The 27,201-nt window shown below is 34.3% G+C and overlaps 1 protein-coding gene across 1 annotated transcript in view; it reads right to left on the minus strand.

Annotated features, from left to right (window-relative positions):
• Window positions 1-27,201, minus strand: part of LOC126884056 (aldo-keto reductase family 1 member A1-like) — a 106,653-nt gene that overhangs the window by 50,220 nt on the left and 29,232 nt on the right. Inside the window, exon 2 of the mRNA XM_050649843.1 lies at window positions 13,639-13,998. Coding sequence (XP_050505800.1) covers window positions 13,639-13,998 — 360 coding nt within the window. The remainder of the gene's footprint in view (window positions 1-13,638; window positions 13,999-27,201) is intronic.

Genomic DNA, 27,201 nt, shown 5'->3' on the forward strand with positions numbered 1-27,201 from the left:
TTAGTGTCTTTTAAGGATACTCGACATGGCTTGACTAAGAAAATTGTGGTGATATGAATAGGTTTGTATACCACCCTGCAATAATTTTACAGACTTAAAATTTTATTTTTATATACAAAATAACTATTCAACCATCCTACCCCTTTGTAAATAGATTTATATTAAGATTCTTGAGATATGTGCAAAATGGCATGACTCAGAAAATTGTGTAACTTACCACGAATTTTCTTACAAATTTTATGACTATGTATAGTAAAAAACGTGTAAATAAACATTCTGCCATTTTGAATAATCTCTACTTAAATTATTTATTTTATAATAAAATTTATTTTATAAACTAGGGTGAAAATTTTCCACAAAATTTTTAAGGGAAAAGTGCAGTTAAACATTAGGAGACGTCATGCCAACATTTTTTTTATCATTTTGAAATAAATATGTTTAATTGATTAAGTAGGCGGGACTCAGAAAATTATAAAAATTTAATTATTTTTATTTCATCTTTGTATATCTATATACTCTTAAAAAATACTTAAGTACTCTAAAAGTACTTAAGTACTTGAAATATACTTAACACGTTGACGGATAATGCGTCAATGTATAAGCAAGTGTACACTCTATGTATTTTGTAAAGTAGAACAGGGAAAATGCAACGTCTATAGAGGTTGCATCAATCGATATTAGACGTCTATAGACGTTCTGTCCGTCAACATGTTAAGTACTCGAAATTTACTTGAACTCTTTACTAAAAGTTCTCACGTATTATAGTCGGAGAGATAGAAGCGGATTTTGTGCGTGATAAGTAATATGGAAAAGCTATACGAGGATATGTTGAATTAGTTGTGTACATGACTTTCACCAACGGCCGGAAACCAGAGTTGGGGCCGAGGGTAGTTATAAGGGGTCAAAGTCGCGGATTTTATTATTTTTTATGACGCTGATGATCGAGATAGTGCACAAAAATTTGGGAATAAGTAGGTCATGACGTAACTAAGTAAAACCTCTAGGGGTGGAACGCTGCGTGGCCGAAAAAGGGGTGGGGGTAGGGGTGAATATAAAAAATATAAAGGGTTTTTTGCGACGTTCATGATTGAGATAGTGGACAAAAATTTGGGAATAAGCAGATCATGACATTACTAAGTAAAATCCCCAGAGCCGAAAACCAGAGTTGGGGCCGAGGGTAGTTATAAGGGGTCAAATTCGCGGATTTTATTATTTTTTTTATGACGCTCATGATCGAGATAGTGCACAAAAATTTGGGAATAAGTAGGTCATGACGTAACTAAGTAAAATCTCCAGGGGTGGCACGCTGCGTGGCCGACAAAGGGGTGGGGCAGGGGTGAATAGAAAAAATATAAGGGGTTCTTTGCGACATTCGTGATTGAGGGAGTACACCAAAATTTGGAAATAAGTAGACCATGACATAACTAAGTAAAATGCTCAGAGCCGGAAACCAGAGTTGGGTATGAGGGTAGATATAAGGGGTCAAAATCTCCGTTTTTATTATTTTTTTTGTGACGCCCATGATCGAGATAGTGCACCAAAATTTGGGAATAAGTAGGTCATGAGGTAACTAAGTACAATCTCCAGGGGTGGAACGCTGCGTGGTCGATAAAGGGGTGGGGGTAGGTGTGAATATAAAAAATATAAGGAGTTTTTTGCGACGTGCTAGATTTAGATAGTGTACCAAAATTTGGGATTAAGTAGACCATGAATTAGCTAAGTAAAATCCCCAGAGCCGGAAACCAGAGTTGGGGATGAGGGTAGTTTTAAGGGGTCAAAGTCGCAGTGTGTATTATTTTTTTTGTGACCCGGCACAACATTTGTCCCCCACGCAGTGTTCCGCCCCTGGAGATTTTACTTAGTAATGTCATGATCTACTTATTCCCAAATTTTGGTGCACTATCTCGATCACGAACGGAAAAAAAACCCCATATATTTTTATACTCACCCCTGCCTACCACCCCTTTGTACCCCAAGCAGCGTTCCGCCCCTGAAGATTTTGCTTAGTTACGTCATAACCTACTTACTCCCAAATTTTGGTGCACTATCTCCATCATGAGCGCCACAAAAAAAATAATAAAAACCGCGACTTTTACCCCTTATAACTACCCTCGTCCGCCACTTTGGTTTCCGCTTCTGGGGATATTACTTAGTTATGTCATGGTCTACTAATTCCCAAATTTTGGTGCACTATCTCAATCACAAACGTCGCAAAAAATCCCTTACATTTTTTTATATTCACCCCTGCCCCACCCCTTTGTCGGCCACGCAGCGTTACACTCCTAGAAATTTTACTTAGTTACGTCATGACCTACTTATTCCCAAATTTTGGCCCGGTATCTCGATCATGAACGTCACAAAAAAAATAATAAAAAACGGAATTTTGACCCCTTATAACTACCTTCCTTCCCAACTCTGGTTTCCGGCTCTGGGGATTTTAATTATTTATGTCATGGTCTACTTATACGCAAATTTTGGTGCACTATCTCAATCACGAACGTCGCAAAAAACCCATTATATTTTTTATATTCACCCCTACCCCCACCCCTTTGTCGGCCACGGAGCGTTGAGCGCCTAGAGATTTTACTTAGGTACGTCATGACCTACTTATTCCCAAATTTTGCTGCACTATCTCGATCATGAGCGTCATAAAAAAAAATAATAAAATCCGCGACTTTGAACCCTTATAACTACCCTCGGCCCCAACTCTGGTTTCCGGTCGTTGGTGAAAGTCATGTACACAACTAATTCAACATATCCCCGTATAGTTTTTCCATATTACTTATCACGCACAAAATCCGCTCCCAGCTCTTAGACTATTACGGATTACCGCAAATATTCTTCAATGTTTTCGATTTAGTGTGGTGTGTGGTAATCCTGTGTCGACAAATTGTATATTCGTCCTTTATAACTCGTCAGCCATGCTTCCTGTATTTGACAAATAACTATTACTATAATAAAATATTCCTGTTACTCTGAGTATCTTCATTTATTTTTCTTTTGACAAAATTATTGTGATTTATTGATGAAGCACTAAAACACTGGAGATGATCTTGTTCAGGGATGGGAATTCAACTTGAAAATGATACAACGTTATAGAGTCTACATTTTTCGGATCACCAAGTCGTAGTAGCAGCGGATAAGGAAGATTTAGAATTCATGACGAGACGGTTATTTCAAACATATGAAGTGTGGGGCCTTTCTGTAAAAAGAAACAAAACGCAATACTTATGCATCAGGACTGAAGTGGAAGATCTAATAGTTAACGAACAAGAAACAATCAAGAACTGTGAGGAACATGTATATTTGGGCAGCAACAATCAACAAGAGTGGGCTCACCGAAAAAGAGATAGAGCAAGGGATCGTGAAAGGAAAAATTGTGATTGGATGCCTAAACCCGATGGTATCGTCAAAAGAACTATCTAATCAAAGAAAACATCTCATCTCTAACTCCATCTTTAAAATTATAGTGCTCTATAGATGCGAAACATGGCAACTTACTAAATCCCTGGAACGACGCCTAAAATGACCAAACCAGAAATATAACGGGAGTCAAGTCAACCATCATAGACGAAATTCAAAGGAGACAACTGATCTGGTATGGTCGTGTAGAAAGAATGGACGACGGCAGACTGCCAAAACAAATTTGAAAATGGACGCCAAGGGAAAGAAGGAAGAGAGGAAGGCCGAAACAATCCTGGCTAAGCGGCATTCTGAAGGCAATGTCGGAAATGAATCTTCACCCTGGCGAATTTAACGACCGACGAAGCTGGAAACTGGCAACTGGAAGGCGAAGAACGCTATAAATAACCGGGATAATTATTATTATTTATATTTATATGTTCCCTGTTCCTCTTTTGTACATCCAGCTCTTAGTCGAGGAAATGAAGCATTTTGGCTCGCAATTTTTTCGTCCAGCATGGATTTATTTGAAATTTTCACAGAAGGTAATGAATAGTCCAAGGATCATTTTCTATATCATACCGCCGTACGCTAAAACTTTGGGGTGGTTGTCACCCCATCTCGGGCCGGGAATTTTTTATTACATTTTAACCATGTAAACCGATGTAAAAGGTAATTATAAGAAAAAAATGTTTTTTACATTTTCTTTGTAAAACTAATATTTTTCGAGTTATTCGCGCTTGAAAGTAACAGTTTTTTGATGAAAAAATCGACTTTTTTAGAGGTTTTTTTGAGAATACCTCGAAAAATATGCATTTAATCAAAAAAAACTGTAGATATTAAAATTGTATCTTTTAGTAACACGAATCAAATTATTTTTCTGTAATATCTTTAAGACAAATACAAACCGAGATACTGCATGTTAAAAGTTAACTTATTTCGTTAAATGCATAATTTGAAATATTCAAAGTAAAATGACGGAAAAACTTTGCATTTTTAGAGGAAAATTTAAATAACCTTTTTTTAATTCTACAGTTAGGTCTTTCAAAAAATAATAATAAAAAGTTTCTAGCCTGAAAATTAAGCTACTTATGATCAAAAAAGGTCGGTACCTGCTTTTCTCTATGAAAAAAATCAGTGAAAAACACCCCCTAACTACCCTCCTAATTAAAAATTGGTCTGTACCTGTACCTTTCTGTAATTCCTTTTATATTTGTATTATCAATACACCTAAAAAGTTTGGCTTATTTAAAAGGCCTAATTTTAGAAAAATTGCAGTTTAAAGAAAAATTAATTTTTTGGAATTTCCCACTTTTCACATTTTACTTCAAAATATCTCCGAAAATACTAGAGATACGAAAAAAATTAAGGCCTACTAAATTGTAGCTTTTTTAATAAAAGAAGTTTCCTGTCCATAAATTTTCAATACAGTGAACAGTTAACGAGATATAGCTGTTTAAAACCTCTATTTACGAGCAAACACCCCCTTGTTCGAGCCCTTTAAACCCACTCTTATTAAAAACTAAGGGATCTTACGGAATTTAGTTTGCACAGTCTTATCACTCTTCAAGAATCCTACAAAGTCATTTTTGAAAAAACATTTTATCGTCAAAAATGAAGGAGCTATTTTTATAAAACCAATTTTCTTTTTCGAAAAATTCGGATATTCCGCTTATGGATAATTTTCAATGTATGTATAATAACACAGAACCGGTTCGTATACTGGAAAATGACTAAAAACTGTTTGTATACCCTATTCCATGAACATACGCCTGTTTTGGATTACTTCGACAACGAATATTTTACTGTGCAAAAGAAGAAGAACGAAAGTAAATTGCAAATTACATTGTTGTTTATTGGAATAATTATTAGCGCCATTTACTTTCGTACTTCTTATGTTGCACAGTAAAATATTCGTTGTCGAATTAATCCAAAACAGGCGTATGTTCGTGGAATGGCCCATATTTGTATTTGTACATATTTATAAATTCGTAATTCTGTGTAAATAAATGTTGTTGTAATTCTTTAATTTTACTTTTTTCTGTATAGACCTATTAAAATATCTACTTATAAAAACATATAAGTATTGAAATATTATGATATTATATCCTAAAGTATAAAGCAATCATTATTTAACCAATCAAAACCAAATTTTACCCATATTAAAGTTTACAATGTTTTTATATAATTTTTGACAATAAGGGGTAGTTCACACCCCTAAAAATAATCAACGCCCTTAAGCATGATGTAGAATATGAAGTACAGGGTGAGATGATCCTAATCCCAAATTTTTATGTAAATCGATGCAAGCCGAAATTATTCTTTTAGGATAAGTAAATTTTTATATATAGCTCCAACAAGGGTGGTTTTAAGGGTTGAAATATTATGATAGTATATCTTAAAGCATAAAACAATCATTATGTAACTAATAAGAACCAAATGTTGACAATATTAAAGTTTAAAATGTTATTATATAATTTTTTACAATTAGGGGTAGTTTTCACCCTTAAAAAACCAAAAGCGTACAACGGCTCAATATAGAAAATGAACTAGAGGGTGTAATGAGCCTAATCCCAAATTTTTGTACAAATCGATGCTGGACGAAAAAATTGCCAGGTTTTGCCATTTTTTCAGCTTCATTTCCTCGACTATCTCCATTTCACACAACAGTACTGCAAATATCTAATATATTTAAGTGTTCTAATCCTTAATTTCAATGAAATGTTCCTGTTATACAGGGTGTAACAAAAATACTGGTCATAAATTTAATCACATATTCTGGGACCAAAAATAGTTCGATTGAACCTAACTTACCTTAGTACAAATATGCACATAAAAAAAGTTACAGCCTTTTGAAGTTACAAAATAAAAATCGATTTTTTCCAATATATCGAAAACTATTTGGGATATTTTATTGAAAATGGACATGTGACATTCTTCTGGCAGTAGTATCTTAAGAAAAAATTATAGTGAAATTTAGACACCCCATAAAAATTTTATGGGGGTACGTTACACCCCCCAAACTTTTCTGTACGATCCAATTTAATTATTATTGTAGTACCCTTAGTTAAACACAATGTTTTAAAAACTTTTTTGCCTCTTAGTACTTTTTCGAAAAGTCGAGTTTTTATCGAGATATTTTGAATATTTGTCAAATCCACCATATATTTGTATATGGTTTGAGACTTGGTAATAATATGAAAATTTATTTATGATTTACATTTTTATGGTATATTTTGAACCATGAAAAAAGAAGCCACATCTCGATAAAAGGTGCCTTATCGAAAAAATACAAAGAGGCAAAAAAGTTTTTAAAACACTGTGCTTAACTATTGGTATCGCAGTAACAGTTTAATTGGAACGTACACAAACATTTGGGGGTTTAAAGGGACAAAATCCCCATAACATTTTTATGTAAACATTAAAAAGAAGCAGCAACTCGATAAAAACTGCCTTATCGAAGAATACTGAGAGACAAAAAAGTTTTAAAAATACTGAATTTAACTAATGGGATCACAATAATAATTTAATTGAAACGTACACAAAAGTTTGGGGGGGTTTAAGAGTACAAAACCCCCATAAAATTTTTATGGTGTGCACAAATTTCACTATAATTTTTTTTAAGATGTTTCTGCGATAAGAATGCCACATGTTCATTTTCAATAAAAATCTGTAATAGTTTTCAATATATTCGAAAAAATCCATTTTCATTTTGCAAATTCAAAGGGCTGTACCTTTTTTATGTGCATATTAGTACTAAGTTAAGTTAGGTTAATTCGATTTATTTTTGGTTCCAGAATATGTGATTTAATTTATGACCTGTATTTTTGTTACACCCTGTATATGAGGTTCTTCACTTTTACATAAATACTTAGAACAAATCGCACCCTCAGTGCAAGACTGCAGTAACTCAAAAATTTTACGAAAATGAAGTAATCATGGAATTCGATTGTAAACATGCATATCTATCCCCTGTAAAACTTTAGTAACTTTCAAATGCTTAACCAGCTAAATATTACAACAACAACAGTTTAACTTTTTTGCGTTTTGGAATATAAGTTCCGTGCAAAACTGTTGTAACTCTAATGTACAACAGTTTTGCACGGAACATTGCAATGTCTTCGATAACAAGCAATGAAAAGCACGAAAAAAGTAAGATATTCGTTAATATAATATCTATATAAATGTGGTGTTTAATTTTAATATACAGCGTGTCTACGTAATCCATTAACGGCCGAGACAATAAAAAAAGATTTACGAGACCAAACTATTCATGTAAATTTTATATCCTTTGTGTGACATTATATTTTCCATAAGATGTGTGCGATGTCGTTTGACCACTTATTTGTTAGATTGGATTAAAAACACATAAATTAAGACTAATTATTTACGACCAAAAAGTATTTTGTCTCATGAAAGGAAAAACAGTTATCTTAAAACTTGTGTATTGACAATACTGACAGGTCAAAAATATTTATTCTCAGAAAATTTGCCAAAGAACAGCCAAAAATTCAAATGGCCAAAAAGAAAGATTTGGTATACTTATGCCATTCGGGTATGATACCAGAAGCCCACCATAGTTTTTATAAAAATATTTTGGCACAAGATGATGTACGAGAAGAGGACAACAACTACGGGAAAACCTGTCAGTAACGGCCACTATAAATGAAAGAACTATTGGCCGATATAAAAAGGTGGTCGGTATTGCCAGTTTTTGTAGTCTAGTTATACATAATTGGTTTGGGGAATTTTTAAACTGGCCGTTAGTACAGGTGTCCGATGTTGGCAGGTGGCCGGTAACACAGGTTTTACTGTAAAAGTAAATGTGTCTACACTTTTTACAATTTTCTCCGTGCAAAACAGTTGTAACTTTGAAATTCTAATACTAAATGTGTAGTGATTAACAATTTTTCCGTGCAAAAGTGTTGTAACTTTGAAATTCCTAATTTTTTTGCATTAATATTATTTTATTTAAATTTCTATTTTTGGTTAATGTAATATAGGCTGAAAAGCATACAAAATCATAATTAAATGTTAATTTTTCTTAAAACTTTTGTCTTATTTCACCGATATTAGCACGAAAATAAACAAAATCGTCTTTATCTCGAAACTTACTTATTTTGACTTACTGCAGTCTTGCACTGAGGGTGCGAAATGTGTCAGTACTTCTACTTGATCTCGATATTTAAGCACCAGATATTTTAAATGTAGTTATAAGTACACAAATCGGTTACTTAATACTTAGTACTTAAATTTATTGTTTTCAAGTACTACTTTGATTATATCTTAGTACATATACGTAAATTACTTTTAAAGTAGTACTAAATACTATCAGTACCGTTACATTATTATGTTTTGGTATGTAAATATGAAACGCAGGTCTCGTAAGAACAAAATGTAAATATTAAGTGAAAGTATTAGCCCAGTCAAGACGAATAAATATTTTAGATTTTTAACAGTAAATTAAACACCAAATTCGCTTTTATTGTATTCTTTTTATCTTTATGGTAGGGGAGACCAAGCGGGGATTTTTTTGCAGTTACTCGAGCGCGTCAGATTATTACACGGGAAGAAACCTTGTACCCTGAAAATGTACCTGTACCATATATTGGGTCTTAATGCAGGGGAGTTCGTTAAGGGGGGGCCGAAAAAAAAATCTATCCTTAGAAAAACTCGAAATCGTCAGATTAAGATAAAGTAAGTTAAGTACATGCCAAAGAGTGTATATTTCAAAAATCTGACGATTTGAGCGGGGCGAAGGAAATCGGTGAGTCCCAAAATTTCACAAGAAAAAAGCTAATAATTCGCGAAGTGACTGACAGATCGAAAAACTAAAAAATACATACTCAATATTTCTCAAAAATCTATCGAATGATACCAAACACGACTTCCCACGGAAGTGGGGTGGGGGTTACTTTAAAATCTTAAATAGGAGACCCCATTTTTCATTGTAGATTTTGATTTCTTACGTAAAAATAAGTAACTTTTATTCGAGATATTTTTTCGAATTATGGATAGATGGTGCTACAATCTAAAAAATGATATAAAAAATTGACTTTAAAATGGAAAGTCCCCACTACAATGGAAAACTTTACTTAACTTTTTTTGGTTTTAGGACCTACTCTTCACAACCCAATAGGTTCCCAAAGCGCTCGAGTGACTGCACGTGCACATTTAGCATACTTTGCTCCCCTACCATCATTGTTAATTGATAAAATATTTAAGAAACTTCAATTATTTCATGTATATAACTGTGAGATTTTAAAATAGTCTAAAAAATAAACAATAAGCTCTTAACAATAATTGATGAACTCGTATTTACGTCCTGTTCTTTTATTTACATTCTTATTATACATGGAAATTTGCTTCCTAATTGGTTATATTATCATGTTATATATCCAACATAACTAAACAATATAAAAACTAAAAATGGTCCATAAACTTTTTTAATAGTTTCTCTGGTTTGTTTGCGTTGAGAATATGACATAGGTAACTACATATTTCAAACAACACATATTATTGTAGTCAATTATGTGCATATTTTTTTGTAAACAAACGTTATTATTATTATCCAGATTTAGCCAAACAGCTCGCACTCCCTCTAAGGGGAAAATTCACTCACCCCAAATACCTACAGTATCGAAAGGATTGAGCTCTGGTGAGACAGTTTACGTGTTATCGAGCCCTAGGTGAGCAGCATGCTTTCGTACTTCTTACGTTGCACACTAAAATATTCGTTGTCGCGATAATCTAAAACAGTCGCATATTCATCGAATACGCCATAAGCAACAGGGAGCAATTATAGATTTTCACGGATAGCAGAAAGGTATCTTGAGGTTCATAAACAGCTCTATGTGTGTTTTGCCGATTATATAAAGGCCTTAAACGGCATCAAAGAAGAAAAATTGATTGGGGTGCTAAAAAAAGTAGGGTTGAATGGACACGACATAGCAATCATAAGTAAGTAATACATACTGGAACCACACAGAATGCGTTAGAACAGAGTACGGAAACACCAATAACATAAACATAGACCAAGCACTCCTCATCGAGGGTGAATTTTGTTCCCCCTATTATTTAATGTATATGCCGAACATATAATTAGAGCTTCTTTGAAGATTTCTCTGAAGGTGCCAGAGTCAATGGAACCATTATTAACAATGTAAGACATGCCTATGGCATCGTAGTATTTGCGGAAGCAGAAGACCAACTAAAAATATTGATGAACATATTATCAGAAGAAAGTCAAAAACTTTTCCAAAATCAAAACTCCACAAAACACTTCATGAAAAATTATACCTAACATACAAATAAAGGGTATCGCCCTTCAAAGTTCCCAAAGCTTCATATACTTGGGCAGAGAGCTAAATAGCCAACTAGCCTACTCAAAAGAAATTAGAAATTGCATTGAAATAGCAAGGTCTGGTTTCATAAACATGTGTAATAGCTCTGTAGCCCCAAGCTATTAGTCGCAATAAAAATAAGAACACTAAAGTGTTATGTGTGGTCTCTATTACTATGATATGGCTCTGAGACATACACGTTAAAACAGTATAAAGTCAACAAGCTGAATTCGTTCGAAATGTGGATGTAACGCCGAATGTTACAAATAAGCTGACCAGCAGAACTACGAATGAAGAAGTACAGGAAAGTATGATCACACGTTATCATCTGGTCAATACTATCAAAATTAGAAAGACTGTAACGGTTACCCGTTGCCCTTCAAGAATTTGGCTTCGCCCGCCTATGGCTACTGAGCAACCAACAGAGGTCGCTCCTCGGACTTGCTTTGCGCTACGCAAAAATCGTAAGCGAGAGACTTTAGTTAGTGTGGTCAGTATACTCGCCGCGGGCACGTCTGGGAATTTATTCTCATTGTTTGTGACGGAATTGAAACAAAATTAAATCTAACTAAAAGGAAATCGAACGCCTAATACATGTGGGAAAACTAATAAATCAAACTTAAATATATCTGGAAACATATTCAAATAAAAGAATTATATTTGCCGGCAACGCGACGTGCCCGCTGTTTCAGTAAGTACATAATGCATTTATATTATATCTCGCATTTCTTCCTTGTAATATTCAATGCATCAATGTAGTCAGGTATTTCGTTAGATTGATTTACCACGTACATTTGTATATAATCCATATTATAATAATGATATTCATTCCCATTTGCAAAGAAACAGTAATTCAAGGTCATAAATTTTATTGTTACATTTAAATTTCAATTTATTTCATGTGCTACCATTAGGCTTTTTGCCGTTTTTTTTATATAAAAAATTTCCACAAATATTATACAGCCTTCTGTACTCTGCGCATGTTCACGCTTCGCGCAAGTCTGTCATGTCTACACTGAAGTAACTTCATAAATTTTGACATGACACATACCTAACCTGAGTTTTTGTTTTGGATCCCAGTGCAGTGAACTTGTACTGTATACATACTGGTATTAAGAATATAATTAAACTTGATAAACTTTATTTTAGATTCCGTCACATACTCATTCAGTAACTTAGCCACGTAGTCAATTAGTGGTTTAGTCATTTAGTTACCTTACCTCACTTAAAGTATGTACCAGCAGTATTATTAGCAACTTTGCCATGGTTCACTCATGGAGTGTGCTGTTTTTGTTGAAGAAAACCACTACCTGAGTTGACAACACCCAGGATTCTCCAATAAGACTTACCCCCCACAGCAGCCAACTAGCTTTGTTGTGTCAAAAGGATTTTTCCTAAGGACTTTCATTTTTTTTAACCATCGGCTGTTGTACAAAATAAGTTCTTATTTACTTTTATTATTTACTTTGGGTAATCTAGATCTGTTACTGTGTAAACTTATTGTATGCATACAATCAGGTGAACTAAGTGGTACATATTTTCGTGATGGATAGGTTTTAGGTCGTTGTTTTTCATTCTTTGGTTCTATATAATTAGTAATTTGCTTAAATAAATAAAATCAGGTCTTCCTTTTAATAATAACTATAAATCATTGTATCTTAAAATTTAGTAGGGAATCGGGGGTAAAATTTTGTCGAGGTTTTAAAATAGGGAATATGTCTTGTAGGCTTTTACATTGTATATAGTCACTGACCCACTCATTTATATAACTCATTTATATAAGTAATTTTGCTAGGTGAGATCCATTTTTTTTTGCAACCGTAGCTGTTATTGTCGTGTAACTATCTCACTGTAGGCTAGTTCAATTTAGGGTATAATTACTAACTTTTTAGTTGTAAGGACTTAGTGCTATTCTGACGGACTTTTGATTTGGATTTTGATTTTAATACCTTTGCTTGGCCAGTGATAGCGGATAATTACTTGTTAAGTGGACTTTGCGGTCCTATTTGATCTTTTCCCCATCCACTATCACTGTTATTACGTTGCGTTATATGTAAATTGTTAATATTTAACATTGATTGTTAATATATTTGTTATTAGTAAGGTTGATGTTTTATTTCAGTCTGTATTACCAGTATATAATACAGCAAGAACATATAATATAGTAAGTATTTAATATTTTGAATTTCAGGTGGCTGTAACCAGTGTCATTGAGTTCCTGTCGTTCGTTACTTCAAAAAAAATCTCGAACCTTTCCAACTTTTTGGTTCCAAGAGCCGAGTTGTTCGTTCGAGTTGGCGCCCTTTTTTCTTCTTCTTTCTTTGTTGTACCTCGATATTATTTTATCTCTAGCATTCTTATCTATTTTCCTTCCATTTTTGTATTAACAGGTCTCATTTTCTTCCTAGTTACTATCATTTCATTATCAAATCTTTTTGTTATATCTCTAAAGCCAATATTCGGTGTATTGAAGCAAGCCCGAATACTCACTTGAGATTTAGTGTCTCTCTGCCCTTTTAATTTTTTTTCCTGAGCTAAGCCCCTCTTCTTTTTGTCTTAAATCTCTTCTCATTTATTTTTCCCCATCTTTTGTCAGTTCTTCTCTTCAAAAATCTCTATACCCAGAGTATAGAGGTTTCAGTCGTCATATCTAGAACATATAATGTGCCATAGGGAATTTAAGCAGCTCCAGGTAATACTAGAAGGCAAGATATTAGAAGAAAGAATAAATTTTGGCTACGAAACATCAGAGATCGGACTCACACAACAGGAGATACTTAATTCATTAAGCCCAAAACAGAGAGAAATTTGCCATATTTATCGCCAACCTTAATAGAGAAGGCCCTTAAGAGAAGGAAGAGAGAGCAGCAGATAAAATTTAATTTCAACTTACCTGCCAAAGTGAAAGATGATCCACAGGTTCCAATTTAAATTGATCTGGTGGTGTAACAGGAACGCCGACATAATTACTAGTAACTGGAAAATGGATCAAATATAAGTCCAAATAATCCAGTTTTAAATCTTCAAGTGACTGTTTAATAAACATTTCTACTCTATCGGGGTGTCCTCCACATAAGGGCAATTTGGTTGTAATGAATAGGTCCTCTCGCTTAATTTTTCCAGAAGAAAACCATTTATTTAGAACTTTACCGATGATGGCTTCATTTCCATATACGGTAGCGGTGTCAAAGTGGCGGTATCCAGCATCTAATGCGGCGTTCAGAGCATCTTCTAATTCTTGTTCATCTGTGGACTAATAAAAAAAGATATTTTAGATACTCTGTTATTATATCAACACGAATATGATTTATGTGCTTAGCTTTAAGCACTTAAAGTAAGTGATCATATAACTGTTTCTACAAGAACTTCTAACCACGGTACCGACGCCGCATCCGATTCGGGTCTCCGACGCGACGGCTATGCGTGTTCCAACTACTTCCCACTACGACCATCAGAGTGTTAGGAGTGTGATGGTACACGACAACCCTCACGGAATTTTCCTAATTTATTTGTTATAAAAATAAGATCATAATATTATAATTACAATTTGTATAATTTATTATGATAGTAGCAAAGTTCAAAGTATTGAACTCATTTGCAAGACTGCAAAGAAAGCACACGTCATTCTTAATATACGTATAGTACCTCACCACATATGGTCACACATATTGGCACTGTTTTTAACTATAACATATATAAATAGGAAGGTCGAGTACCTGAGGCATCGTTGTTGTCGTTGCACTCTGTCGCGCGTAGTCAGGGGATCTAGTTACCGAGAAATGGGTTATCCCCGACCTATCTTAAGATCTACGTAATGTAATTGTACATTTAATTATATAAGAATAAAGTTTCTGTAAAAAGTTTAAGTTTGTTTTTTCGGGGTAGTGTCTTCGTCTAGCAACCCCCAACTTCACAGAAGATGGGGTCGCCGAAATTGCATAAAATAGCGATCGAGCTAAAACTCCATAAGTTCAAGCTGGAGAACTGATTTGGTAAGAATTTAAACAGGGCCACCAAGCGGTGGTCAACCGGGGTTCAACGTATTGAGTTGGAGCCAACCAGAGTCTTACGGAATAGTGATCTAAAAGACTTAACTGGTTCTAACTGAAGCGCTGATCTATAGCTAGAATATACCCGGCCTTGACGTATTAAATTAAAGTAAATCGTGTAGCGATACATACCTGATGAATCGCTCACGATTACCGTACCCGTAGATTGAACGGTTACGCTTGTTTCACACACTAAGAATTTTGACCGTGCGGTGGTTTAAATCTACATAGTGGCTCGAGCAGTCATATGGAATCTTTCTCCCTTCACCGCTTGAAACGTTCGGTGAAGGGAGAAAGATTCCATATCATTGCTCGAGCCACTATGTACATTTCAACCATTGCACGTTCAAAATTCTTAGTGTGTGTTTCGAGCGTAACTCCCATCTTCATCCTGGTACCGCTGTCTGTGGTTTGTCCATGTGTCTATGTGTAAATGTACTAACAGTTCATCGTATTGGTTAGCATAACTCCCGTTTATACAATAATTTAATAATCCCTACAATAATTGGTTAGTCAAATGCCTCATCAGGTTTACTGCTCTTACGGCGCCGTAAATTATCGCCCGTGAGGCCTTTCGCTTAGGCTAAGGCTCCACGGGCGACAAATTTACGCTTGCAGTAGCCGTAAAATGAACTTAAGGTTCCGCGGAACGGAATAGGAATAGCCGAACTGAACCGACCACAGGACTTGTGCGTCGTCGGTTCAGTTCGGCTATTCCTATTCCGTTCCGCGGAAACTTAAGTTCGTTTTACGGCTACAGCTAGCGTAAATTTGTCGCCCGTGGAGCCGTAGCCTTAGTGCCGGTTTACAGTGAAGCGGCGAGCGTTGAGGGCAGCAGTAAGATGCGCGTAGATAGAGGTAAAGAAGTTGTAACTAAGCGGTTAGTAATTTATAGTGAAGCGGCGAGGAGCGCGTCTAACAGTACGCGGAACGTTTAAAAAAAATTTATGGAACAGAATTTAATGTTTATGTTGTAAAATTAGCAATAAAGTTAGTATCAAATTTATAGACGAATCTGTTTTTGTGATTCTTATTCTTCTGATCCCATGCATGTCTACGAACGTGAACGGTACTTATTAACGAATCAGAAGCTGTGATAGTAACGATAAACAATATTTTATTTGTATAAAAAACAGGCAAACAAGACTGGTAAACATAAACAAGACTGGTAAACACAAAATAACCGGATATCTTAACTACCAGAAGTGAGATAAGAGAACTGTTTGGAAACAAGGAGAAGAAGATGATTGGAGATAGCCGGGGACCCTCGAAGGCTACCGAACTCTATGTGGACCGCTATCAAAATCAAACACTTTTGTTTCTTACGAAACCGCTATCTGCACTTCTTTTCGCGACGCTATCCTCACATCATTACTATAAACGAGTGCAATACTTCCAACGCGTTTGTTCACATAGAGGAGAATCTCTAGGTAAACCGCTACGCTATACTCTTTGCACACTGCTTTGTTATGTTTAAACTCAGTGTTAGTAAATACATTTTTTCACCTGCCTCTACCGAAAGTATACTTTTCTGGACCTGATTGTAGGGAGCAAAGCTGTACTTTTACTCCCTAGGGAGGAAAAATAAAAGTGAGGTAATGGTATTTCATTCGTGAAATATAACTTATGGACGCCCTGTACAATATCTATTTTCTATTACATAAGTATCTATACATTTTAAAGTTTATTTAGAAAACACCCTGTATTTTGCAGAATGAAAAAAAACAGTAAATTTATATTTTGATTTAACAATGTTTACATTAATAATTTTACTTACATTTGACAGTTGACAGTTATAGGTTATCCTAATTACTTGTTAGTTTAAGTTCTAATAAATTTTGATGGTTAGTTACATAAATAAATTAAGTAAAAATGAAAAAATTACTTGTTATTTGAGGAAGGTGGAGAAACCATATGTATAACATGAGAGTAAAGTGCCTTTTCCTCCTTTGAATGATTACTGCTCTCCGCTACGCATCGGGCAGTAAACGTCATTCTCGGGAGGAAAAGTAGCACTGTCCTCCCTTGTTATACAAATAGCTATTACATTTCATAAGTCAAAAAAGGCGAAAAACAAATATGGAATTTTTATCAGAAAAACTAAAGTTCGTTTTGAGTGCAGACGACGCACAGAGCGGTATTTTACATCAAAAGCTGGCCAAAAATGGCAATTTAAAGAACCAGCATTTCAGGTCGACTCTTATGTGAGCCTGACTCTAAATACAGTCGGAAAAATAAAAGAATACCCATGAACGATCACATCAATCACTTATTTTGTATTTGCTGTCTTTTTATATTACAAACGTTTGTTATTTATAGAAAAAGACAGCAAATACAAAATAAGTTATTGATGTGATCGTTCATGGGCATTCTTTCATTTTTCCGACTGTATGTAGCTGTAATGCTGGGACCACAGTAACGTTAAAGTCTAACGTCCATTATCGTATTAATTAATACACCAAAAATGATGGAATAAACTGCGCGTTAAAGTGAATGGCCACACTTATTTTACCGCGTAGTCCATTTTTTGTGTGTGTCCTTATAAACTGAGAAAAAATAAACACAACCAGAATAACTTGAATTCTCTACATTCAAGGTTAGATAAATTAAATTTTGATGCAAAGAACTATTGATGCAAAGAGATAGATCTTGTTAAAATTGGTCAATTCATGTAAAATCCATTTTACATTATAATAATAATTAATAATTACTACCTGAACGCCCATAAAAATGATTAATCTTAAATGCCAAAAAACTTGACACCTGATTTTAATTGCCAAATCCTGTGAAAATGTACAAAAAGTATTTGTTAATTCCTTGCTTTAATACATAGTTAATTGCTCTCCTGATGCTGCTAATTGTCGACATAAAAAAATAATTATATATCTTGAAAAACTTGTTCTAACACTTTAAGTTGGTTAACAAGCTGACATTGAATATTTAATTAATTGAACTTATTTTAGAACAAAACGTGTTAGTCCTGTCGCCAGGAGGGGGTTCAACGGCCTCCTTAATTCGGATGGACTTACTCAAGTTTTTTTATGTATTTTGACCCGTAAAACACGAATTTTTTGGGTAACTGTTGATCCGGATATCGATAAGATTGTTATAAACAAAGAACTTCAGGAATAACATAACAGCGATTTTTCGCAACACAAAACATTTTTTTGTATTACTTGGGTGATTCTCAGCAAAAAATTATCTTACAAGTTTTTTCGTAGGATGTATAGTTTTCGAGATAAACGCGGTTGAACTTTAAAAAAATCGAAAAAGTGCAATTTTTGAACCCGAATAACTTTTGATTAACACATAAAATAGCAATTCTGCTTACTGCATTTGAAAGCTCAAGACAAATTCTATCGGTTTTTGTTATCTGCATTGCTAAAAATTAAGTTTTTATATGTTAAACAAAGCCATAAACACATAGTGTTTCCCATGCCCAATGCATGTGTTTTAATTTACGTAATGTACGTAGGAATTGTCTGTATGCGCGCCTACTCGTTCGATTTCAAATGAGAAATGCATTGAAAACATCATTCAATCACTATGTGTTTATAGCTTTGTTTAACAATAAAAAAATTGTAGTAGCCAACCTCCCTTGAGGAGACGGCTCTTTAAGAAGAAGAAGAAAATATATGTTACTTTGTGGATTTTGTTTGCGAGAGTGACTAACCAACCAAAAGAAGGAATGAAAATCCATATTCCATGAACTCTCTCACTTAGTATTCAATGCCGGATCTTGTAGTAGGGGAGCGAAGTATGCTAAATGTGCAGTCACTCGAACGCTTTGGGGACCTATTGGGTTGTGAAGAGTAGCTCCTAAAACCAAAAAAAGTTAAGTAAAGTTTTCTATTTTAGTGGGCGCTTGCTATTTTTAATTTAATTTTCTATTTCCAATAATCCTTTTTTCCGATTATACCGCCATCTATCCATAATTTGAAAAAATATTTCGAATAAAAGTTGCTTATTTTTACGTACAGAATCCACATCTGGAATAACAATTTGGAGCCCCTATTTAAGATTTTAAAGTAACCCCCACCTCACCTCCTTGGGGGGACGTGTTTGGTAACATTCGATAAATTTTTCAAAAATATTGATTAAGTGTATTTTGCAGTTTTCGATCTAATGTTTATTTTGCGAAATATCGCGGGATTTGTATTTAAAATTTAAAATTTGCCCCCCGCCCCTCAACGTAAGGGTCATGATTGGTATCATTCGATAGATTTTTGAAAAATATTGAAAACGTATTATTTAGTTTTTCGATCTAACGTTTGTTTTGGCGAATTATTCGCTTTTTCCTTGTGAAACTTTTTAACTCACCCATTTCCTTACGTCCTCCTGACGCTCAAATTGTCAGATTTTTAAAATATACTGCGTTGGATTAACTGCAAACATCCCCGCTTGGGCTCCCCTACCATTGTTGTATTTAACGTTATTATTTTAGATGTATACATAAATACAACAAATCAAATCCTAATCTTCATTTATTTATCGTTACATAGTCCTGTCGCCAGTGGGGGTACAACGGCCTCCTTAATTCGGATGGACTAACCCTAGTTTTTTTTAAGTATTTTGACCTGAAGAATACGAATTTTTTGGGCAACAGTCGATCCGGATGTCGTTAAGAGTTTTATTAACAAAGAACTTGAGGAATCACATAACAACGATTTTTCGCAAAACAAAACATTTTTTTTTGTATTTTTTGGGTCATTCTAAGCAAAAAAATGTTTTTACAAGTTTTTTCGTAGGATGCATAGTTTTCGACATAAACGCGGTTGAACTTTCAGAAAATCGAAAAATTGCAATTTTTGAACCCGAATAACTTTTGATTGAACAATAAAATAGCAATTCTGCTTACCGCATTTGAAAGTTCAAGTCAAATTCTATCGGTTTTGATTACTGTCATTGCTAAAAATTAATTTTTTTATTGTTAAACAAAGCTATAAGCACATAGTGATTGAATGATGTTTTCAATGCATTTCTCATTTAAAATCGAACGAGTAGGGGCGCATACAGACAATTTCTACGTACATTACGTAAATTAAAACGCATGTATTGGGCATGGGAAACACTGTGTGTTCATGGCTTTGTTTAACAAATAAAAACTTAACTTTTAGCAATGACAGTAATCAAAACCGATAGAATTTGACTTGAACTTTCAAATGCGGTAAGCAGAATTCTGTGCTCTGTGCGTAAAGCGAGTTAAGTCCAAAATTGATCGAAATTAGCAAATGCACTATCTGTATGTTAGAATTTGATATCTACATGTGTGTATAATTTGTCAAGTCTAATTCCATTCCTAAACTGAGATATTCATTTTACACAAATGAAAAACAATCAATACTAACTGTGTAAAGCCTGTTAAGTCCCGAACTTAGACATATCACTCTTTACAGTAAACATTATTTAAGAAACAGGAAGACTCAGTGTGTTAAGTCCCACAATTTTGAGACTTAACATACTGTACACTAATAAGTTATTACGTTGACTATCTGTACGCCGCGCGCCTTTAAAGCGGATTGGTTTTTTTGCTAAAAGTATTTGGAGAAGGTCGGAGATACCTATAAACTATTATTAAAAAGAAAAGATCATCTTCTTCGGGCATAATCCAATCGGATGCAAGAGGAAATTTTACAAAAAAATTTATAACTGAAGAAGAAAGGATTACAGTAAATCAATTTCTAATTGGAATCCCAGCTTATGAAAGCCACTACTCAAGACAAGATTGTGGAAAAAATTTGTTTCCCCACATTTGACGATAGTAACACTATAATATGAAGAATACAAGCGTACCCTATTTGAAAACAGTTTAAAACCTGTAAGCTATACTAAGTTTTGTGACGAGTTCCACAACTTAAATTTAAAAATTAAAAAGCCTAAATTAGATACCTGTTCAAAATGTGATAGGCTAGATATGCAACTTAAAATATGTTCTGAGAATGAAAACCAGGAGTTTTTAAAACAAAAAAATGACCACCTTGCTATCGCGGAGTATGCGTATGAGTCCAAAAAGTTAGACAAAGAAAATTCAAAAGTTAACGATTCAATCGAAATTGTGACATTTGACATGCAGCAATGCCTTCCCACTCCATTCGTGCATTCGTGCAGACTAACAGTCTACGACTGCAGTGATGGCACAGTTCTGGCATCTTACAGTTTGGCATGAAGGTGTAGCTGGGAGAGGTGCTAATGAAGTTGGTTCATGTGTATACAAATTTATTTCTAAAGCTTTAAAGTCTCTTGTGAAAAGTTTGATCATATAGGTACTCAGATACATGCGGTGGTCAAAACAAGAATACTCATGTAGCAGCAATGTGTATGGTAGCTCTGCAAAATTCTCCTAACTTGGAAGCGATTAATCATAATTTTTTTAGTACCTGGCCACACGCACATTGAGTGTGATACATCACACATCCTTATTGAAAAAAATAAAACAGCTTTTGCTGGACGTTTCACCATCCACAAACTTATACAAATCACTGGTAAGAAACGCCCTTTCGTGGGAGAAGGATGTAAATCAAGTTAGCTTCTTTGACTTTGCTAAGTTGCTAAAAACCGACCTTCAGCAGTGAAAAGATGATATTATTGGAAACAATTTTAGCTGCAAAGATGTACAGTGGCTGAATTTTGTCAAAACCGAGCCTGAAGTAATTTACTATAAGAATACCTTTAGACCTTAATCAACCGTTTCAATGCATAAGTTTCAAAAGGAGAGGCAAAGAAACCGTTAGAAAAATGGACCCTGGTTTATGTTATCCAGGACAAAATTCTATACCCAAGAAGAAAAAAAAATGAAATTTTTAAACTGCTTCTATACATTTCACCAGTATTTCACCACTTCGATAAAGAATAACCTCAAATGAAGCAGAGAATACCTACACTGATGACATTCCTGATGAAGCAAATGAAGAGATTGTGCAACTACATAGTGGACAAAAAAAAAGAAAGTAAAAGCAAAAACCACGAAAAAAATGACAGTTGCCAAGAAAATAAATCCACAAAACAAACTGTCAGGAAGAAGGAAAAAAATGTAAATGCCAAATAATAAAATTTAAAAAAATTTGATTTGTTTTTCATGTCAGTTTTTGTTAATTTTTTGTATTATTTTACTTAATTTTATTATTACTTACGTGGTTTATGATGAATAAACACAAGTTTTTGTCTTGCTAAATGTTCTTCTATTATTATTTATTAAAACCTGCCACTTTGGTCTTAAAATTCCCCATTATTATTATTAAATGTTATTTTTTATACTTTTTGTTATAGTTTGTGTTATGCGTTAAGCGTGTTAAGTTCATGATATTTGTGAAAATTGTGTTAATTAAGTCCATGCAAGAAAAAGTTTATTATTTTTTTATAATACTTATATGGTTTGTTTATATTATTTATTGATTATGTTATTAAGAGAAATAAATATTTAATTGGTCAGAAGTATTTAAAAGAATTTTGATGGATACATTCTTGTAAAAATTCCAAAAGTATAACTCGAACATTTTATTTCAAAATTTAAACGCGTTTATCTCAAAACAGTGTTTTAGGACTTAACTCTCTGTACGCACTGGGCACAGAATTGCTATTTTATTTTTCAATCAAAGGTTATTCGGGTTCAAAAATTGCAATTTTTCGATTTTTTGAAGGTTCAACCGCGTTTATGTTGAAAACTATACATCCTACGAAATAACTTATAAAAACATTTTTTTGCTTAGAATGACCCAAAAAATACAAAAAAAATGTTTTGTTTTGCGAAAAATCGTTGTTATGTGATTCATCAAGTTCTTTGTTTATAAAAATCTTATCGACATCCGGATCGACTGTTGCCCAAAAAATTCGTATTATTCAGGTCAAAATACATAAAAAAACTTGGGTAAGTCCATCCGAATTAAGGAGGCCGTTGTACCCCCACTGGCGACAGGACTATGTAACAATAAATAAATAAAGATTACGATTTGATTTGTTGTATTTATGTATACATCTAAAATAATAACGTTAAATACAACAATGGTAGGGGAGCCCAAGCGGGAATTTTTGCAGTTAATCGAACGCTTCTGATTATTATATGGGGAGAAACCTGGTAATCTGCAGATGTACCTCTACCATATATTGGCTCTTATCACAGGGAAGTTCGTTAAGAAGGACCCGAAAAAAAAATCTATCCTTAAAAATACTCGAAATTGTCAGATTAAGATAAGTTAAGTTAAGGAAATGCAAAAGAGTGTATATTTCAAAAATCTGACGATTTGATCGGGGCGTAAGGAAATGGGTGAGTTAAAAAGTTTCACAAGAAAAAAGCGAATAATTCGTTGAAATAAACGTTAGATCGAAAAACTAAATAATACGTTTTCAATATTTTTCAAAAATCTATCGAATGATACCAAACATGACCCTTACGGTGAGGGGCAGGGGGCAAATTTTAAATTTTAAATACAAATCCCGCGATATTTCGCAAAATAAACATTAGATCGAAAACTGCAAAATACACTTAATCAATATTTTTGAAAAATCTATCGAATGTTACCAAACACGACCCCCCAAGGAGGTGAGGTGGGGGTTACTTTAAAATCTTAAATAGGAGCTCCAAATTTTTATTCCAGATTTGGATTCTTTACGTAAAAATAAGCAACTTTTATTCGAAATATTTTTTCAATTATGGATAGATGGCGGTATAATCGGAAAAAACGATTGTTGGAAATAGAAAATTAAATTAAAAATGGCAAGCGCTCACTAAAATAGAAAACTTTACTTAACTTTTTTTGGTTTTGGGACCTACTCTTCACAACCCAATAGGTCCTCAAAGCGCTCGAGTGACTGCACATTTAGCATACGTCGCTCCCCTACTACAAGATCCGGCATTGAATACTAAGTGAGAGAGTTCATGGAATATGGATTTTCATTCCTTCTTTTGGTTGGTTAGTCACTCTCACAAACAAAATCCACAAAGTAACATATATTTTCTTCTTCTTCTTAAAGAGCCGTCTCCTCAAGGGAGGTTGGCTACTGCAATTGCAAACTCTTCTCTGTCTTCAGCTGTTCTTATTAGCTGTTCAAAATTTGGTCATTTCCATTGTCGGCAGTTTCTTAGCCACGATAGTCTTCTCCTTCCTGGTCCCCTCTTTCCCTCGATATTTTCTTTCACTATTAGTTGAGGCAGTCTCAGATGCCTGATCGGTGGATTTGTCGTGTCATCGGAGCTTGCCATTGATTGGAAATTAATTAAAATTGGTTATAAATTAATTGGTAGCCAATCACAAGCTGCCACGACACGAAAAACCCACCGATCAGGCTTCTGAAACTGACGTCTTAGCTAACGTTGAAAACGAACGAAGTACAGGTATTATGTTTTTATAACTTTCACTGCATTGAAAAATTCTCTTTACTTGCCATTTCTATGCAGCCTTTTTCCGTTTGAGATGTGCGATATTCTGAGGGAGGATTCTCCGGTAGATCCACATTTCAAAGGCCTCCAATTTATTTACGGTTGATTTTTTAAGGGTCCATGTCTCAACTGCATAAAGAAGAGTCGACCAGACGTAGCATTTGGATAAACGTAGTCGAATTACTAGTTCTATCCGGGAATCACAAAGCAGTTTTTTGAAAAAGCATTGAATGCACGACCGTCATCGCGACCGCCATTGCGACCGTAATCGCTTATGCTATATATTATTTGTATGTATATATAAATTGTATAGAAGTATTTAAATTTAAAATAAATGTAAAACCTGTTTTAGGATGGGAAAAAGGATTTATTTTGTGACCGTCATCGCGACCGTCATCGCGACCGTCATCTCTTCGGCGAAATAAATTTTGTACGTATCTATATTATGTGCATATATACATAAATTGTATAGAAGTATTTAAGTTTAAAATAAATGTAAAACCTATTTTTGGATGGGGAAAAAGGATTTATTTCGCGACTATCATCTCTTCGGCGAAATAAATTTTCTACGTATGTGGATTGAAGTGAAAACTTCTTTAGGGACGTTGTACACTTTTTGGATGGGAAAAAAATATGAAATTAGCGACCGTCATCGCGACCGTCATAGCTTCGAAGAAATAATTTTTTTTAATTTTTTTAGGGACGTTGTGCACTTTTTAGATGGGGAAAAAGTATTGAATTAGCGACCGTCATCGCTTCGGCCAAATAAATTAAAGTGAACACTTCTTTTGGGGGCTTCTGCTTCTACGGCACTACAGCCCAAATTTGACCTTGGCATCCTTTATTTTTTGCCTCCACCCTTGCTTGTCTGTGGCTGCTCTTCGACATACACGGACTCCTAAAAGGGCTTGTGCGTCGCTGTTTACTGTGTCTTTACAGCGCTTTCGGACATCTTGGATATTAAAGCACCCTAATATGTCTGTGTAGATTTTGGCGTTCGATCCGACCATCACTTGTGACATCGTTGCCGTATCCTCTATTTTTTCATATTATCACGTTACAATTTTTGTGATATTATATACGAGCGTGACACCCTCAAAAAAGCGCTTAGTTTTCGAGATACTGACCACAGAGGGATGAATGGCTAATTTTATTCATACTTTATATTTTCGAGGATGCTGAAAACGAAAATGAAGTTTATTTTGAATTTTATGTGGGGGAACATTGTCAAAATCGCAATTTTAACCTAAAAATAAAAAAAAATAAATCACGTTTTTTGCGTTTACCTCGCTACAACTCTGTTCCATTTTAATATTTGTTTCTAAAATGTTTACACTATATAGCTATAACATTTCTGAAGACAAAGATATCTGCCTGAAGTTTTTATTCTTATCATGATAAAGGTTATGAATTTTTCAAAGAAAAAGGTGCGGATTTGTTCGTTGCAAAGTTTAATCGCAAAAGTTGTGTGACGAAGTTTAAAATTTATCTTCTCAATCACGTTTATTTTAAAGTAAAAAGTACAAAGAAGTTTTCTGGTAAGTTTTAGATCAAAATGTTTTATAGAAAAAAAATAGTGCAACTTTTAATGTCAACATTAGAAATCCCCAATATAACGCTTATTTTTTGAGGGACAGACAATCTAGGTCTAATTTCTCACATTTAGTACTATCCTTGGATTATAAGCTTTCATTTGACACCTCATTTGTCATTTTACCTAGTATAATGACGGAGAAGTAAACGTTATTATTCTATTATTCTTGTAGGTACATTATTTAACATTGATTGAAATTATGAAAGAAATATATAGAAAACAGCATGGCAACACTGTGACGCACAAACATAAAAATTCAGCCACATTCAGCTGCGCCTTACATAGGGTGACTTAATATCCAAGATGTCCGCGCTTTCTTGGCTTTTCAACCGGTCCCTTTCCCTGCATTCTAGCATTCAGTGCTCTTTTTGATAGCCTATCCTCTCCCATTCTTATCACATGTCCGGCCCATTGCAATCTTTGTATTCTAATAAAGTCTGACAGGGGTGCTTGTTTATAAAGTTGATAAAGTTCGTTGTTGTATCAACTTCTGAAGATTCCGTTTTCCCTCACAGGTCCTAGTATTGTCCTCAGTACTTTCCTTTCGAATGTGTCGAGTTTGTTTTTGGATGTTTCTTTCAGGCTTCACTGCCATAGCATGTTATCTTTTGGGGACGTTGTGCACATTTTAGATGGGGAAAAAGTATTGAATTAGCGACCGTCATCACTTCGACGAAATACATTTTTGAAGTGAAAACTTCTTTAGGGACGTTGTGAAGTTTTTGGATGGGGAAAAAGTATTGAATTAAGGACCGTCATCGCTTCGACGAAATAAACTTTTGAAGTGAAAACTTATTTAGGGACGTTGTGCACTTTTTGGATGGGGAAAATATTAAATCAGCGACCGTCATCGCGACCATCATCGCTTCGACGAAATAAATTTTTGAGTTGAAAATTTCTTTAGGGACTTTGTGCACTTCTTGGATGGGGAAAAAGTATTGAATTTGCGACCGTCATCACTTCGCTGAAATAAATTTTATACGTATATAAATTATGTGTATTTATACAAAAATAGCATAGGGCATACGCAACGCGTATATGATATAGGTATAATAGCAGTTCTTTTTGGATGGGGAAAAAGCATTGAGCTCGTAATTTATATACTATAAGAAGTTTTCATTTATGTTAGCACTCCCACGAGTGCATTCAATTTTTTTTATTTTTTCGAAAGATTTTCTGGCCTGTTCTATTCTCGATCTTATTTGTAGATCAGGATTTGGCGGCTATCGATCCAATACCTAAAATAGTTTAATCTATTGATCTGTTCGAAAATGTGCCCATTTATTGTGCAAGGTTGAGGTACATTCTGGTTTTTTCGGGTTGACATCGCTGGAGTCGACCAGACGTAGCATTTTGATAAACGTAGCCGAATTTCGAGTTTTTTTCGAGAATCACAAAGCAGTTTTTTGATTTTTTTCGAAAAATTTCCTGTCCTATTCT

Source organism: Diabrotica virgifera, chromosome 4 (genome assembly GCF_917563875.1).
Source record: "Diabrotica virgifera virgifera chromosome 4, PGI_DIABVI_V3a".
Lineage (NCBI taxonomy): Eukaryota > Metazoa > Arthropoda > Insecta > Coleoptera > Chrysomelidae > Diabrotica > Diabrotica virgifera.